Genomic DNA, 16,508 nt, shown 5'->3' with positions numbered 1-16,508 from the left:
CCCTCTTGCCTTCACTAAAGAAGAATGGAAATACTTCAAAGCTATTAAGCTTTGCATTCTTCCCTCCCCTCCCTCCCTCCCTCCCCCCCAGGGATCAATATTTCTACTGAAAAAGTTCTCTCTTTGCAGGTTCTCTTCCATGTCTGTCCCAAGCAGCACCATAACAAGTGACCTCCCATCTCTCCTTCCTTCTGCATATTTTCAAATAGAGAGCAAGGAAGAGGACAGAAGCACCAATAGTGGCACAAAAAGATGGAAATCCTTGCTGTACTACTGTATTTTCTTACCTTTACAGGGGAAAAGAGTATTTTTATTTTATTCATTTTATTTCCACCTTTATTACTTTTACAACTAACTCAAAGTGGCGAACATATACAACACTTTCCTCCTCCTGTTTTCCCCACAACGACAACCCTATGAAGGGTGGGTTCCTACCAGTTCGCACCTATTCGGTAGAACCGGTTCATCAAATCTACCGAACCGGTTAGAAGAGGTTCCACCAGTGGACCCGGAAAGCAGGCCACACCTACAGAAGAGGTTCCACAATTTTTTGAAACCCACCACTGGTCCTTGGATATGATTATTCTACACTATCTTGCTCATATTTATAAAACTCAGTGCCTCTGTGGAAGGTAAGGATGACTACTGCGTTTGTGGTGTAATCAGAACATTGCGTGTGTTGAAGTTGTTTTAACGCAAACCAAAGATGCCTTTTAAAAAACAAGTTGACATCCTATTCTTATGCATGCCAGTGCTGGATGTGAGGTAATTTAAGGTGGTTCTGACAAGTGTCGTCGGCATCTTCATATCCGGTCACATGGGCGGCAAGCCACTCCCATCTGGTCACATGGGTGGCAAGCCACTCCCACAAAGGAGGCCACACCCACAGAGTAGATTCGAACAATTTTTGAAACCCACCACTGCTATGAGGAGAATTGGATTGAGATATGGCCCAAGGTCATCCAGTTGACTTTCATGACTAGGTAGGACTAGAATTCCTAATCTCCTGATGATTGGCCCAAAGTCACCAAGCGAGTTTTAATGGCTAAGATGTGACTAGAACTCAAGATCTCCTAGCTCCTAGTCTGGTGCCTTAACCACTAGACCAATCTAGCAATTTGTGGGGAAAGAATAATTTCACATGAAAAAAAAAGCGCCAAGTCAAGGCAATTCAGACATTGGAAATCAATGAAATGGGTTCGAAACCTTTTATTCCCTTTTCTTTACTTGTTTTTTCTCCCTCTTTTTCCAAAATCATAATTTTGAAGAGAGTCCCCAAAGATTTAGTCATTATAAGTAATTCTACTATCTTTGAATTAAGAGTAAATAAATAGAAAAAACTGAAAAGAGGGTTCCCAGTCAAGTCTAATAGTAGCTTGGATGAACAAGGTAGAAAAAGAAGGGATAACAAGAGATGAGCAAAACACAGCACAGTTTTGATCAGTTCTTTCATCTCTTGGACTTTATTCTTTCCATCCATGTCTTTATTTCTATGAATATTATGTAATAGCTTTCCCTGAACATGTTTTTGAAGTAACCAGCCTCTCATATGCATTTCCCCCTCCTCTACCACCTTTTTCACTTAATCGTTCCACTGAACAATTTTTTTCTTATTAATTAACAGAACTCCAGACAATTCCGTGGCTCTTAGTAGCCACATTCAGTCAGTATTTTTTTCTTCCAAACAACTTCTAAAAGTCCTTTCCTTAAGTTTACTTTTCACTTGGGAAATTAACCCATTTTGCTAACATTTTCTTTTTTCATATAAAAACTGAATTTGGGCTTTTTGGTGTTCTGTAGGGCGTGTGTAATTTATCCAATTTTTGAAAAGGCGATCCTTTCTATAAATAAAAAATGATGCAATATGTTTCCCTTTGGCATAGATTTCGTATCATTTTACAATGAGAACATTTTTGTTTTGTTTTTTAAATGAAATTTTCATCTCCTGTTTAATATGTGGATGATATGCTTGGAGTGTTAAGAGCCGAGGTGATGCAGTGGTTAGGGTGCAGTACTGCAGGCCATTTCAGCTGATTTATCTGCAGTTCAGCGGTTCAAATCTCACCGGCTCAAGGTTGACTCAGCCTTCCATCCTTCCGAGGTGGGTGAAATGAGGACCCAGACTGTGGGGGCGATATGCTGTCTCTGTAAACCGCTTAGAGAGGGCTGAAAGCCCTATGAAGCGGTATATAAGTCTAACTGCTATTGCTATTGCTATTAATGCCAGAGCTGTCACTGGATGGGCCCATAACTATGGATCTCCACTGGCCCTCATGGACTTGTTTACTCAAGACTCACATGCAGCTCTTTTTAATAATTAAAGGAAGATACAGACTAGGTCTTAGTTGCATCCGTGAAATATACAGCAGATAAAGACAGCTGGTACACATTTGGGGCAGTATAGCACAAGGTTAACCAAAGCTTAATTTAATTGCAAGCATATTCATGCTATCCTATGTAAACTAAGTGACCAGTTTGGAAGTCAACACACTTTGCTCTTCTCCCTTCAACTAGCAAATACAGGCAGCATATTGATAAATTTAGAATTCAAACTAAAGCACAATGTGATTTATTTAATTTTTGGTTTAGGGTGTTACATGACATTAGTCGGTGTGGTTGATGTTTACAGGTGACTTGTGCACTAATCATTGTCCTGTTTAAATAATTCATGGCACACATAATAAGGCATTCTGTTTACATGCCATGCCAAGCACAAGTTTATTTGTTTTTCAAGATTACAGAGGTGAGCGAATCCAGCCCCGTTGATCGGTCATCAATTTGATTGTGTAAATCCAGAAAAAATAGGCTAATTCGGTCAACTTAACGTTTTGTACAAACACAATCCTATTTCGGGTATTTAGGCACTGACATGGAATTCTTTCAAGGAAAAAAAAGGGACAAAATTGTGCTAGCAATGACCACCAGCATTGTTAAAGTTAGCATGTTGAAATGAAAATAGCAAGGTTTCTAATCAGGAAAGAAATAAGCTTCTTGGGATAAGCAATTAGCTCTGCGCAACTCAGGCTGGCTTTAAACAAACCGATACAATCCTCTGAGATTCAAGAACAGATGGAACCCATTAAGTCTCAGTTCTTCTGCAGGTAGGAAACAACATTATAGAGGCACCCAAACAGTTTTTATGATCTGCACTGCAGCCTCACATCTAAAAGGCTGCAGCAAAAATGCTCTGTCAGATTTGTGAGAGCAGAAAACAAAATGATGAGGCTCATATTATCGCTGCTCTTAACTACACTGCATTGCCCTGCTCTTAACTTGCCTCGGTGGCTTTGTTGCGTATTGTTCTCCTACACCTTTGAAATAAATGCCTCCTTCAAAAGCCAGACACTGGAGTACAGAGTCTGGAAGCAGTGCCATCCAAGATGCCTTCTGCACTCAAGCTGTTAAATGTGAAAGATTTTACTGAGATAACGCTTGGGCAATGGAAGTTGTAAAAGCCAATATGTGCCTTTCTCAGACCTGCAGATATGTAATACACCAATGTTTTTGTCTCTTCCAAGCTACAGAAGACATCTTCTGTACATCCAAGGTGGCGCAGTGGTTAAATGCAGCACTGCAGGCTACTGCTAGATCAGCAGGTCAGCGGTTCAAATCTCACCGGCTCAGGGTTGACTCAGCCTTCCATCCTTCCGAGGTGGGTAAAATGAGGACCCAGATTGTTGGGGGCAATATGCTGACTCTCTGTAAACCGCTTAGAGAGGCCTGAAAGGCCTATGAAGCGGTATATAAGTCTACTGCTATTGCTATTGCTATCTTCAGGCTGCCTGGATCTAAAGATCTCCCGAGATGTATCTTCTTCTGCCTTTTCACTCACATGTCTCCAGGCAGAACTTATGATCTATGATTCATTAGCATAATAAAAAGAAATTTGGACTATAACCTGTTCGATACTGGCCTTCCAGGAGTCCCAGCAAAAGACTCTCTTTCAGTGAGGGTTTTTTACATTATCTTCAGAGAGGGACCTGAAGATTCTTAGAAATCTTGACTACCATTAACATCATAAATCTGAATAGGTCGCACACGGATACACACAATCCCTACAATATTTGAAACGGGGTGTAAGAGAGGCATAAGCAAACATTCCTACAGAAATGATACAAATTCCATCAAAAATTTCATTAGTGCTTTTTGTTGTTGTTGTTGTTATCTTGAGGAGGCTCATTTCTGATTTCAGCAGAAACATGTCCCAGTAAGAGATTCTTTCATTTAGTTATCAGCCAGCTTGTCAATAAAACCCTTGTTTTATCATGCATTGGTGGCATTCCCGTAAAATCTAGGTGAGAGTAATGCAGAACAAGTGGATCCTACAAACTCTGCAGGTTGAGAGAAACAATAATTCCTCTTCAGGTTGAAAGCTTTCAACATATAAATGCTTCGTATGGACAATTATCTGGGTACTTGAGAGACCACCTGCTGCCAATTACCTCCCACAGACCCATTAGATCACACAGGGTTGGCCTCCTCCGGGTTCCGTCTACTAGCCAATGCCATCTGGCTACTACCCGGGGGAGGGCCTTCTCTGTGGAAGCTCCGGCCCTTTGGAACGAGCTCCCCGCAGGGATTTGGACCCTCACCTCTCTCCAGGCCTTCCGAAAAGCCGTCAAAACCTGGCTGTGTCGGCAGGCCTGGGGTTGATGAGTTCCCTTCCCCTCTCGACCTGTGTGGTTGTGTGACTCTTGCTTATTTTAATTATCTGTGTTTCATTTTATGTTCCCCTTTTTCCCCTTTTTGAATTGTTCGCCGCCCTGAGTCCTTCCCGGAGAAGGGCGGCATACAAATAATAAAATTCAATTCAATTCAATTCAATTCAATTATATAGCACATCTGAAACATGTGCTACCTTTTAGCAATCTTATTTGAACCATGTGCAGTGCTATGCATAACTTGTCTTCATGTATAATGCGTAGGAAGCTTTGATTACATTTTGCAGGTGAACATATGTAAGGCTCCTCCCTCCTCCTATTTCCCCCACCACAACAACCCTGCAAGATGAACTGAGACAGAGTGACTGGCCCAAGGTCACTCAGTTGGCCAGTCATGCCTAGGGCAGGACTAGAACTCACGATCTCCTGGTTTGTAGCCTGGCGTCCTAACCACTAGAGCAAGTTGGCTCTCTGATTATATGCCATTTTTGAGGCCCTAGCTTGTTCTTTCAAGACTCTCAATGGTGTACTATTTTACAGTGTAGACCAGCGATGGTGAACCTTTTTTGGCTCGCGTGCCATAAGTGGGGGGAGCACAGGGGGGGGGGGTTGTGTGTGGACGTGCCACACCTATAATGCAATGCATGACCCCAAGTGCGCATGCATGCACTACAGGCACGAACCCCCCCATCTTCTGCATGCTTTTTTCGCCCTCCCCAGGCTCCAGAGGCTTTATAGGAGCCTGGGGAGGGTGAAAACAGTCTCCCCCAACCCCCCCGGAGACCCTCCAGAGACTTCAGGGATCTTCAGGAGGCCTGAAGCCTCCGGAGCAGTCAAAACGACCCTCCGAGCAAACCGGAAGTCCGTTCCCGAACTTCTGGTTTGCCCATAGGGCTCTTTTTTTGTGCTCCAGAGGCTTCTGGAGCCTGGGGAAGGCAAAAAATGGTTTTAAAAAAGGGTGAACTCAGCTGGGCACTGCGCGCATACACGCTGGCTAGCTGACAGGGCAGCTCCTCGCATGCCCTGACAAATGGCTCCCCATGCCACCTGTGGCACGCATGCCATAGGTTCACCATCCCAGGTGTGGACCATCCACAAGTCATCCTTATCTTCTCTTTCTTTTTACATTTCCCAGCATTACAGTCTTTTCAAGAGAGCTGGGTTTTCCCATAATGTGTCAGAAGTAGGGTCATTTAAGTGTTGTTATTTATGACTCAAGTGGGATTTGTTTGATGAGCCATCAGTTTTTATTTGTTTTATTTCCTTCTCAGATTTACATAGCTACCCATCTCCCAACCAAGAGACTCTGGCCAGCATCTTCTGGGCTGTCTATGGTATTCTCAGGAGCCTTCTGAGAACTCTCTTTTTAAATGTTCCTCTAAGCAGGCAGGGAACATCTTAAAACACTAAACAGCAGTTGGTCCTCCTCTTTCTTTTTCTACAAGATTTGTTATTGTTTGAGATGTTTCTGGTCTTCTTCTGAATAGACTTCCCTTCCCTGCCAAGATCCTGGTTCCAAATTGTAAAATTATTTCACTACACCAGAGCAGTTTCTTAATCATCATCTGCAATGAACAAGTCTGCAAATAAGCCTTCACTCCATGTCTTACTATAGGAGGAGTGTTTGTCTTGTTCATCTTGAACATAAACATTCCTGGGATGAAGGTAGCCAAAAATATAACAACAGAAACAAAAGACCAGCTACTCCAGGGAGCTTTTGTTGCTAAGGTGAAGGCAATGTCTTTGTGCATGCCACAACGGAGGCTTAGCGATACCTGCTTTAAGAAGTCATGAGTGTTGCTATGGGACTCATACCATAACACATGCTTTTTATCATCTGAATTCAATTGCGGTCTACATCTTATAACGGGCCAGGAATGAAATATGCCTTTTTTCCCCCCTGAGCCAAAGTGGCGCAGTGGTTAAATGCAGCACTGCAGGCTACTGCTAGATCAGCAGTTCAGCGGTTCAAATCTCACCGGCTCAGGGTTGACTCAGCCTTCCATCCTTCCGAGGTGGGTAAAATGAGGACCCAGATTGTTGGGGGCAATATGCTGACTCTCTGTAAACCGCTTAGAGAGGCCTGAAAGGCCTATGAAGCGGTATATAAGTCTACTGCTATTTAAACATCTTCTCATATTCCCTAATGCTGAACTTCCAAACAACTTGGGAAACATTTCAGAACACTCCAGTAATGCATTCACACAGAGCCTACAAGCCATACAAGTTCTTTTTTAAAGTAAACAGCATTGTACAAAAAAAAGAGAGTAATAATCTTCAGTCCAATAAATTAACACATAAATTAAAAAAAGGAAGACATCCACATCCATGAGAGACCGCCTACTGCCAATTATCTCCACTAGACCGATAAGATCGCATAGATTAGGCCTCCTCCGAATTCCATCAGCCAGCCAGTGTAGACTGGCAACTACCCGGAGGAGAGCCTTCTCGGTGGCTGCTCCGACCCTCTGGAACAAACTCCCCGTGGAGATCCAGACCCTCACCACCCTCCAGAGCTTCCGCGCCGCACTTAAAATCTGGCTATCCCGGCTGGCCTGGGGTTAAAGACTCTAACCCCTACTCGAATTGTATGACTGTTGAGTTCTTAAATGATGTAGTGCTTTTATGTTGTAAATTGTTTGTCCTTCCCCACCCCCTTTTTGAACTGTGAGCTGCCCTGAGTCCCCCCAGGGAAAAGGGCGGCATACAAATAAAGTGAAACTAAACTAAACTAAACTAATCTTTCTATCCTGGAGTCTACCACTTCCAGGGATTGATTTATCCTAAAACTTCACACTTCACTGCTGGTCTTCCCCCTTCACACAAACATATATTCCTCCTTCATATACTGTTTAACTATTTAACTGTTTATTAAATTTATAGGCTGCCCAATCCCGGAGGACTCATACTTATCTTGTGGTTTGCTCAACATCATTCCCTATCTCTCTATGAGTAAACCATCTAAACTAAGCCACCTCAACACCAGTCTCATCTCCTTAAATTACTGAAACATCATGCTAAAACACTATTTTTGCAGGTCTTCAGAACACAAGTGATGGTATTCCTTCATGGCATTGGACCTGGGTACTTGAGAGACCGCCTGCTGTCAATCACCTCCGCTAGATCGATTAGATCCCACAGATTGGGCCTCCTCCGAATTCCATCCGCCGGCCAGTGTCGACTGGCGACTACCCGGAGGAGAGCCTTCTCTGTGGCTGCTCCGACCCTTTGGAATGAGCTCCCCGTGGAGATTCGAACCCTCACCACCCTCCAGGCCTTCCGCAAAGCCCTTAAAACCTGGCTGTTCCGACAGGCCTGGGGCTAAAGAGCTGTTGCCCCCGTCTTGAATGGTATGACTGTTGTGTGTTTTTAAATTATGTATTGTTATGTATCGTTTATTTTTTTATTTTTTGTCTCTACCCCCCCCTCCCTGATTTGATTTGTTAACCGCCCTGGGTCCCCTTCGGGGGAAAAGGGCAGCATATAAATATAATAAATGAAATGAAATGAATGAAATATGCCCTGGTGCCTTTTTACCTCCCCTTATAGTAACTGCTTCTGTGTTTTTCTTAGATTAGCAGACAAGTGGCATCTGAAAGCACCATGGAGCATCATTTTATAAATAGCAGTTATCTTCTGAATAAAACCATCCTAGGAATAGAGACGCTGCTACAGTATTTTTAAACCAAGCACTACTAAAGATCTGAGGTCTAATATCATGTAATCTGCAAAGAGCTTTTCATAATCCGTTGCAGCTCATACACTTGAAATAACAGTCAAGGAAAAAATATATATAAAATATTGGACTTCAGCTCCCTGCTCACGCTACGGATTTAGATTTATTATCTTGCTTTTGCTCAGGACTCCTAGGCAGCATACATCAGTGGGTGGGTTTATTTTACTATCGGTTCGCTTGTGCCTGCGTGTGAACTCACATGACGCTTTTGCGCATGCACAGAAGCGTCCAACCGGGTGGGTGGAGCTTCCCGACGCCGCCACTACCAGTTCACCTGATCTGGGGTGAACCAGCAGAAACCCACCTTTGGCATACATAGTAGATTTCCTCTTCCCATTCTCTTTCCCATAATCCCGTTCGGGACAGTCTCCCAATAACGTTTATATACCCACCTTCAGTTTGTAACATACTGGCTCTTGCTTAATTTTGTATGAATTTTTCACTGCTATGCACATTTTGTATCGGAATGTAGACATATGGACATATAATTATTGTGTGCAGCAGTGCGTTGCAATATTTGGAGAAGTGGAACATCCAAAGAAGAGCTCTCTTTTGATCCACATATTAGTTTGGGGATTGCAAATTAAAACTCTTCACTTAAATAGGTGGACAAAATTAATTTTTGCCCTTCCCTAAAGGCTGTGGGTTTTTGTTGTCTGACATGTGCTTTTCAGAAGGTGTTGCACAATCGTTTGCAGGAAAGGGACTCTCATCTATGTGGTACATAAAAGGTTAAGGGCATTCACATTTGCAAGAAATGCTACTTTTATAAACAATAAAACCTCATAAAACAAATTAAAGCCACGTCGTAAAATGGAAAATAAAAGACAAATTCTCTACCCTACCACCTTGGCATTGGCATAGTTGTTAACAAGCCAGTTAATAACCACTTTGTTGTTTATATTATAAATCTGAAAATATTATAAATCTGAAACAAAGGAATAAGGAATAAATCTACCAACTGTAAAACAGCTGTTACTCCTGCAGTAAAGCAAAATCTTAAACCTCACACCAGCTGTTGAGAAGTTTAATTATTATCATTTTTTTAAAAAAATATATATTCTATTTATTATTTTTTCAGTGCTCTATAAACCGCATCATCACCATAAGCATAACCAACAAAACACAAATCAGGGGCTGTAAAAGCCCTAAAGATTAAGACACGGTTTTAAAAGTTAGGAAAAAGCATGGATCATTTTTTTTTGTTCAATATAACAGACCATAGTTTAGAAATGAACCTTGCTATATCAACAAATTCATAATCTAAAATAAAAAAGAGAAATATTACAAGTAGATCTGGCCTTAGAATTAGACAGAGGGAGGAAATGGTCTCAAATGACAACAGCTGAGAGCCTTGATGCCTTCAGCTTTAGTAGAAGACAACCAAAGTTTTGTCTATGTCAAAGATCTAGCAGCCAATCTAATGCACTTTATCTATAGGCTGTGGTAATCTAGTTGGTGCCCATGCTGACTCATAGGGCCCCTCACTGTCGGAGTCTGGTGGCAGCTCCAACGGCTCCTGCTGGGCCACAACAGTTAAGTATCCATTGGGAGAATTTAAATGCAGCCTAGCATTTGTTTGGATCTCTGAAGATAAGGCCATTACTACCTGTCCAATGTCCAAAGTTTCAGGAAGGTCTGTTAAGAATCCTCTTGCACCACTAAAGTGAGATGCCTACAATGAGACAACATACTTTTTTCTGTGGGGGCTGCACATTTTGAAACCTTTTATACCCAGAAGTCCATAAATCTCCCTCCCTTATAACTTTCTCTTGGTGCTAAAGAAATTTAAAAAGACAGTCTTTTGAGATAGGCATGCTATAAACATTGCCAAGCAAACATTCTCTCGTCTCTTTCCAGTAAGTCTCTACTTGTTTATCAGATATTCATCTTCTTGTTAGTATTATTTCATAGTTACATCCTTGAGAGAGAATGGTTATTCACTGATTGACAGTTACATTTTCAGAAACATATTAAACCTGGGGATAGAAAACCTAGCCAGTGGACAGGCTGTTGTAGAATAAATGTTGATCGAAGACAGCAAAGAGACAAACCATCAGCAACATTTAGTACTGTGTCTTTCTCGGTGTCAAGGTGATGGTTAGTAATTGGAGAATTACTCAGCCCTAACTTGATTCTGCACCTAATAACTGCAGCAAGACTGTTGGTGGCGCAATACTGGAAGAAGGAAGACTTGCCTACAATCCAAGAATGGACATTGAAAGTCACAAACTTAGCCGAGATGGCTAAAATATCGGCATATCTTAAAGATCACTCAAATGAGAGATATAAACGAGACTGGAAAAAATGGATTGACTATATACAAAATAAATACGGGACCAAGAAATTCCAGTTAGCTTATGCTTAAGATCAGAAATGATTTAAATTGTTTAAAGTTAGTTCAGCAAGAAGAAGCTAAGGTCAATGTAGAATGTCATTAATTTCTTTATTTCTTTTTTCTCAATAGATTTTAGACTGGGTTAGTTAAAAATCCATACCGTGTACGGGTTCTGGGAAGTCGGGGGGGGGAGGAGGAGGGGGGTTGGGGGGTGGAGGGAGGGAGGGGCATACAAAAAAAATTGTACTTCAATGTTTTAATGATTGACGAATGATGAAATATTTGTGTTTTTTAAAAGAAATAAAACCTTTTTCTAAAGAGAATTACTCAGCCATAGAAACTTAGAACTGGATAGGTGAAGAAATTTGAGCAAAAAACCAAACCAAAATAAAATCATATAATGATTTGTTGAATACATATTTCTTCTTTGGTTTGTTTCCGACAATGGATAGTCAGTCACAACAATATGAAAGACACAAATAAAAAATTAATTGGTGTGCCAATCAGCATCCTCTGTGTGTGTTTAATAACTCTGTCTGCTTATGTATCGAATATCCATAAACACTAAATATTAAGGCTTTTCTGGCTCTAATAAATGATCTACATTCTGAATTCAGAGGTTTGTTATGGAATTTTTTTCATCTTTCATTTCTTTTTTGTCACCTTTGATAATAATACCTTTTGCTCCCTCGACTCATTAATTTAACTTTCTGTATGCCCCGAGGAACTCTGCCATTTAGCTCCTGTTGGATATGCATGTTTTAGTAGTAGCATATGTTATACATGTTGCAGTACTTCGATTATACCCGTAAGGACAATAAGGAATAAGGGCAGAAGAACGTATTCGGTATATCATTGGTATACTATATAGTAATAGTGTACCACAGGAAGTCCCTGACTTACAACAGTTCATTCAGTGACTGTTCAAAGTTAGAACATCACTGAGAAAAGTCACCTATGACCATTTTTCATAGTTACGACTGTTGGTCATGTGATCAAAATAGCAATAGCAATAGCAGTTAGACTTATATACCGCTTCATAGGGCTTTCAGCCTTCTCTAAGCGGTTTACAGAGTCAGCATATTGCCCCCAACAACAATCCGGGTCCTCATTTTACCCACCTCGGAAGGATGGAAGGCTGAGTCAACCCTGAGCCGGTGAGATTTGAACAGCCGAACTGCAGAACTGCAGTCAGCTGAAGTAGCCTGCAGCGCTGCACTCTAACCACTGCGCCACCTCGGCTCCTTCAATTCATACGCTTGGCAACTGGTTCATATTTATGATGGATGCAATGTCCTGGGGTCATGTTATCCCCTTTTGAGTCAATGGGGAAGCCAGATTCACTTAACCATGCTACTAACTTAACAACTGCAATGATTCACTTAACAACCGTGGTAAAAAAAGCGTAGAATGGGGCAAAACTCACTTAACAAATATCTCCCTTAGCAACATACATTTTGGGCTAAATTGTGGTTGTAAGTCAAAGGCTACCTGTATATGTATCATATACTAGCGAAATGTGCCCCAATTTATAAACTCATCATGGCCAACTAATTAAATGCAACGAAAATGAACCCTACAAATACTTAGGCATTCTGCAGTTGGACAACATCAAGCATGGAGAAGTAAAAACTATTGTCAGGCGAGAGTACACCAACAGAGTTAGGAAAATTTTGAAATCTAAATTGAATGGCGGAAATACAATCAAGGCCATAAATACCTGGGCAATACCAGTTATAAGATACACAGCTGGTATAGTTAACTGGACACAAGCTGATTTGGACATTTTGGACCAAAAAACCAGGAAACTTATGACAATGCACTACAGTTTACATCCACGTGGTGATACTGATAGACGAAAATCAGGTGGCAGAGGATTATTACAAGTGAAGCAAACAGTTGAAGAAGAAAAACATGCACTGGCTGATTATTTAAAAGAAAGTCAAGAACATCTATTAATTGAAGTAAAGAACAAAAATCTACTGAAGGCCCAACAGACGAAACAAGAATACAGAAACCATGTGATAAAATCAAGAATGGAGAGTTGGCAGAACAAAGCACTGCATGGCCAGTTTCTGGAAAAAATAAAAGATAAAGTGGACAGTGAACAAACTTGGTTATGGTTAACAACAGGTACATTAAAGAAAGAAACAGAGTCACTAATCCTGGCTGCGCAAGAACAAGCTATCCGCACAAATGCCATTCAGGCCAAAATTGAAAAATCCTCTGATGATGCCAAATGCAGACTTTGCAAAGAAGCTGATGAAACTGTTGATCACATACTCAGCTGCTGTAAAAAAATCGCGCAGACTGATTATAAATTGCGGCACAATTCAGTAGCACAAATGATCCATTGGAATTTGTGCAAAAATTATAATATTAAAACAGCAACAAACTGGTGGGAACATCAGCCTGAAAAAGTCACCGAAAATCAGATGGTCAAGATCTTGTGGGATTTTCGCATACAAACAGACAAAATACTGGCGCATAATACACCAGACATCACATTGGTTGAGAAAAATAAGGTCACAATCATAGACATCGCAATACCAGGTGATAGCAGGGTCGCTGAGAAGGAACATGAAAAAATCGCAAAATACCAGGACTTAAAAATTGAAATTCAACGACTATGGCACAAACCAGCAGTGATAATTCCAGTGGTAATTGGCACACTGGGTGCTATACCAAAAGCACTGGAATTACATTTAAAACAGTTAAAAAATGACAAAATCACCATCAGTCAAATGCAAAAAGCCGCACTGCTTGGATCTGCACGCATAATACGAAAATACGTTACGACGTCCTAGGCCCCTGGGTGGGGCCCAACTAGTAACCAATGCCAAATCTGGATATTCATGAAACCTAACTGGAAAGGCCCAAGAGATCCCAAGTAAACTCTACATCAGTAAGTGGCATAGAAAAAGCGTATGTCTATTAAATAACTGTGCAAAGAGACAAGATAAATGAAGAGATAGTCTGCAGGATCCAATCTGGGTTAGTCACCAGAGATTTGTCTTCCAAGCTTTCAGATTCATGCTGGAACCCATCTTCAGGGACCTTCTCTCTAGCGGAGTGTGTGCTGTTCTGTGTGTGGTATTTGTAGTGCCTGTGGTAAGTGGCTTTTTAGATGTTGATTGGGGTGTGTTGGATTGCCCCTTAGGCTATGTAGGATAGACGGGGAGGAAGCTAACCACCAGACTTCTGTTAACCCTTACCTAACTCAGAATTGGAGAGGAATGCTGCCCCCTATAGTTGGACTAGTGGAATGAAATCCATAGTGGAATGAAATCCGCCGGGACTCCTTTCCTTATCTAACTCTAAGCAGGTGCTAACCGTGAGCTGAGAAGATTCCTGTGCATCGGCATGAACAGGAATGCATCAGTTTAAGTGGGCCTCACATTTGGGTCTGATTTTTCACAACTGGCAGTTTGGATTCATTTCTTGGATATCAAAAGAAGGAACAACACACAACAATTAATAAGCAATAATTAACTCATTTGGCAATTTCCAAAAATATATTTCAAGTGCAGAATAATCAAGGGTTGGTATATTCTTCAACTGGTGATGAGGACAGTACCGGAAGAGGAACCAATATCTACTAATGATGATTTTCAAGTACTGTGTTTAATGCAATCGAGTGATTGCCACATACTGTATATTTGTAATAACTCTGCGAACAACTTACCGGAACGAGAAATTTTTTAATTTCTTCCAGGGCATGACTCATCCGCGAATAAGCTTCTCCAGGAGGGGCAAACACTTCAATTAATACATGTAGTTCATCACTCAAGTGTGCATATTTGGCTTCCTCACTTTTTCTTAGTTCTTCTTCCTGTGGAGAAGTGTATTTTTAGAAATCTCTTTGCATTGATTTAACATTTGTAAATTGCAAAGCAAAGGTCATAATCTAGGCAGACTTTCAGCAAAATGAGGCCCCGTGAGAAACAACAAAATTCTTGTATAAATTACTTGACGTATTAATTATAAATCTGAAAGTCACTTTGTGTGAATAATGAAAACTAGCATAATTAACATCTGCAACAGATTTTAATCAATAAAGCATGGAATGGTTAATGCCTCACAGGGTGTTGAAATTTTCACAATGCAAAAAAACAAAAAGAACCAGGCTCATTTCTGAAAAAGGGGAAAAGGATCAATTCAGATTTCTTTCACCAGAGTAACGGATGCGATGAACTATAAAATGTATCCTAAAATGCTATTTATTTTGTTTGCTTTATGTATCACTGTTCATCAAATAGAACTGAGCCCAGAATATTTTAGTAAAAAAAAAAAGGAAATATCAAACTAGAAAAAACAATTATTAGTAAAATATCCAGACGAATACTTTAAAAATAGCAGCATTTATTGCAATAGCTAAAAGCATTTATCAAAACTAAAATGCAATAACATGGTAAAATAAAAAAAGGACTCCCTGCAGATTTTACTCTGCTGGATGTTGCTGACTGTAGGGGGCAGTGCTCATCTCCATTTCAAGGCCACTGAGTTAGCACTGTCCGTTTCCGTGATCATGTGGCCATCAGGAGAATGCTGTTACATTCCCACCGAAGTAGTACCTATTTATTTACTCACATTTGCATGCTTTCGAACTGCTAGGTTGACAGGAGATGGGACGAGGATGGGACGAGGATGGGAACTCACCATCACATGCTACTCAGGTATCGAATCTGGCTCGCTAGCTTCCCATCTGACATGCCTAGCATCTTAAATGCTGAGCTATAGCAATAGGAATAGACTTATATACCGCTTCATAGGGCTTTCAGCCCTCTCTAAGCGGTTTACAGAGTGAGCATATCGCCCCCACAGTCTGGGTCCTCATTTCACCCACCTTGGAAGGATGGAAGGCTGAGTCAACCTTACAGATTATTCATGACTTCAGTCATTTGGAAATCCCTGGCCGTTATGCCATGATGGAAATGGCATATTATCTGAATAAATTTAGTAAGGCAGCCAAAATATGACACGATCCTCCACTGGTCTTGCCAGCTACAAATTTCAAAAGCTTTTATGAGGTTAGCAAAGGGTCTACGGAGATTCTCAATTGTCCAGGTCATGGTTGTCCCAATGGACCTTTTGGGCTTTCTTGGGTTTTCTTTTTCCCTTTAAAAGCATTTTGCATATCATCCAAGAAGTTTCTTCAGTTCTAACTGAGTTAAGTTAGAATTGAAGAAGTTTCTTGGATGAGAAAGGAAACATTTGCATATCATCCAAGAAGCTTCTTCAGTTCTAACTGAGTTAAGTTAGAACTGAAGAAGTTTCTTGGATGAGAAAGGAAACATTTTCAAAGGAAAATAAATTTAGGAAAAACAAAAATATTAGCTATAAATATGAATACTAAACAAAAGGAAGAACTAGGAGGGATGCTAGGATGTGAGGTAGTCAAAAAAGTCAAATATCTTGGAGTTAATATTTTAACTTCAAACGGGAAACTATATAAGCATAATTATGAACCACTTTGGCATAGTATACAGATAGAGATGAAAAAATGGGAGAAATTGCACTTATCTTTGCTGGGTAGGATAGCGGCAGTGAAAATGAACATTTTACCAAAATTTTTATTTCTCTTCCAAATGTTACCTATACTTTAAAAAGATGTGAATCTTTTAGAATGGCAGAAGGGTATCAACAAATTTGTATGGGCAGGAAAGAAGCCTAGAGTAAAGCTGAAAATAATGCAAGAAAGACCATTTCAATAGTCCCACAATCTTTGCAGGCACTGCACTCTGACTCTGACAACAGGCACCGCTCCAGATAA

At 40.7% G+C, this 16,508-nt stretch overlaps 1 protein-coding gene across 10 annotated transcripts in view; it reads right to left on the bottom strand.

Annotated features, from left to right (window-relative positions):
* The window catches only part of KHDRBS2 (KH RNA binding domain containing, signal transduction associated 2), a 466,489-nt gene that overhangs the window by 252,668 nt on the left and 197,313 nt on the right, over positions 1-16,508 (bottom strand). For all 10 annotated transcript variants that reach the window (XR_015697109.1, XR_015697103.1, XR_015697106.1 and 7 more), the window contains exon 4: positions 14,421-14,567. Coding sequence is in view for 2 of the 10 variants with exons in the window: in XM_087718932.1 (XP_087575058.1) it covers positions 14,421-14,567 (147 nt within the window). In the remaining 8 variants the exon portion in view is untranslated. The remainder of the gene's footprint in view (positions 1-14,420; positions 14,568-16,508) is intronic.

This window comes from Thamnophis sirtalis, unplaced genomic scaffold (genome assembly GCF_051295495.1).
Source record: "Thamnophis sirtalis isolate CommonGarterSnake01/CBP01778 unplaced genomic scaffold, rThaSir2_p1.2 scaffold_6, whole genome shotgun sequence".
NCBI lineage: Eukaryota > Metazoa > Chordata > Lepidosauria > Squamata > Natricidae > Thamnophis > Thamnophis sirtalis.
Note: the sequence above shows the minus strand (reverse complement) of the source record. Positions and strands in the feature narration are given on the sequence as shown.